This window comes from Theropithecus gelada, unplaced genomic scaffold (genome assembly GCF_003255815.1).
Source record: "Theropithecus gelada isolate Dixy unplaced genomic scaffold, Tgel_1.0 HiC_scaffold_15460, whole genome shotgun sequence".
NCBI classification, from domain to species: domain Eukaryota; kingdom Metazoa; phylum Chordata; class Mammalia; order Primates; family Cercopithecidae; genus Theropithecus; species Theropithecus gelada.
In genome coordinates, this window is record NW_020257197.1 from 1 (window position 1) to 1,019 (window position 1,019).

At 58.3% G+C, this 1,019-nt stretch overlaps 1 protein-coding gene across 1 annotated transcript; it reads left to right on the forward strand.

Moving 5' to 3' along the window:
- Positions 1 to 5: 5 nt before the first annotated feature.
- Positions 6 to 1,016, forward strand: LOC112616976 (filaggrin-like; the record flags this gene model as incomplete). The annotated part of the gene is made up of 1 exon (XM_025373714.1): positions 6 to 1,016. A coding segment is annotated over one exon (1,011 nt), but the record flags the coding sequence as incomplete, so codon positions are not given.
- Between the last annotated feature and the right edge of the window lie 3 nt (positions 1,017 to 1,019).

The following is a 1,019-nucleotide window of genomic DNA, read 5'->3' on the forward strand; positions in this document are numbered from 1 at the left end:
GATCCAGTGTTAGCCAGGACAGTGACAGTGAGGGACACTCAGAAGACTCTGAGAGGCAGTCTGAGTCTGCTTCCAGAAACCATCATGGATCTGTTCGGGAGCAGTCAAGACATGGGTCCAGATACCCCGGGTCCCATCACGAAGACAGAGCCGGTCACGGGCACTCTGCAGACAGCTCCAGACAATCAGGCACTCGTCACACAGACACTTCCTCTCGTGGACAGGCTGTGTCATCCCATGAACAGGCACGATCAAGTCCAGGAGAAAGACATGGATCCCGCCACCAGCAGTCAGCAGACAGCTCCAGACACTCAGGAACAGGGCGTGGACAAGCTTCATCTGCAGTCAGCGACCGTGGACACCAGGGACCAAGCGGTAGTCAGTTCAGTGACAGTGAGGGACATTCAGAACACTCAGACACACAGTCAGTGTCAGGCCACGGACAGGCTGGACCCCATCCGCACAGCCACCAAGAGTCTGCACGTGGCCGGTCAGGGGAAAGGTCTGGACGTTCAGGGTCTTTCCTCTACCAGGTGAGCACTCACGAACAGTCTGAGTCCACCCATGGACGGACTGGGCCCAGCAGTGCAGGAAGACAAGGATCCCGCAATGAGCAGGCACGAGACAGCTCCAGGCACTCAGCATCCCATGAGGTTCAGGACACCGTTCATGGACACCATGGGTCAAGCAGAGGAGGAAGACAGGGATCCCACCATGAGCAATCGGTAGACAGCTCTGGACACTCAGGGTCCCATCACAGCCACACCACCTCCCAGGGAAGGTCTGATGCCTCCCGTGGGGAGTCAGGAGCCAGAAGCGCAAGCAGACAAACACGTCACGAGGAACAATCAGGAGATGGATCCAGGCACTCAGGGTCACGTCACCACGAGGCTTCCAATCGGGCCGACAGCTCCAGACACGCACAGTCCGGCCAGGGACAATCAGCGGGGTTCAGGACAAGCACGCGCCGGGGATCCAGTGTTAGCCAGGACAGTGACAGTGAGGGACACTCAGAAGAC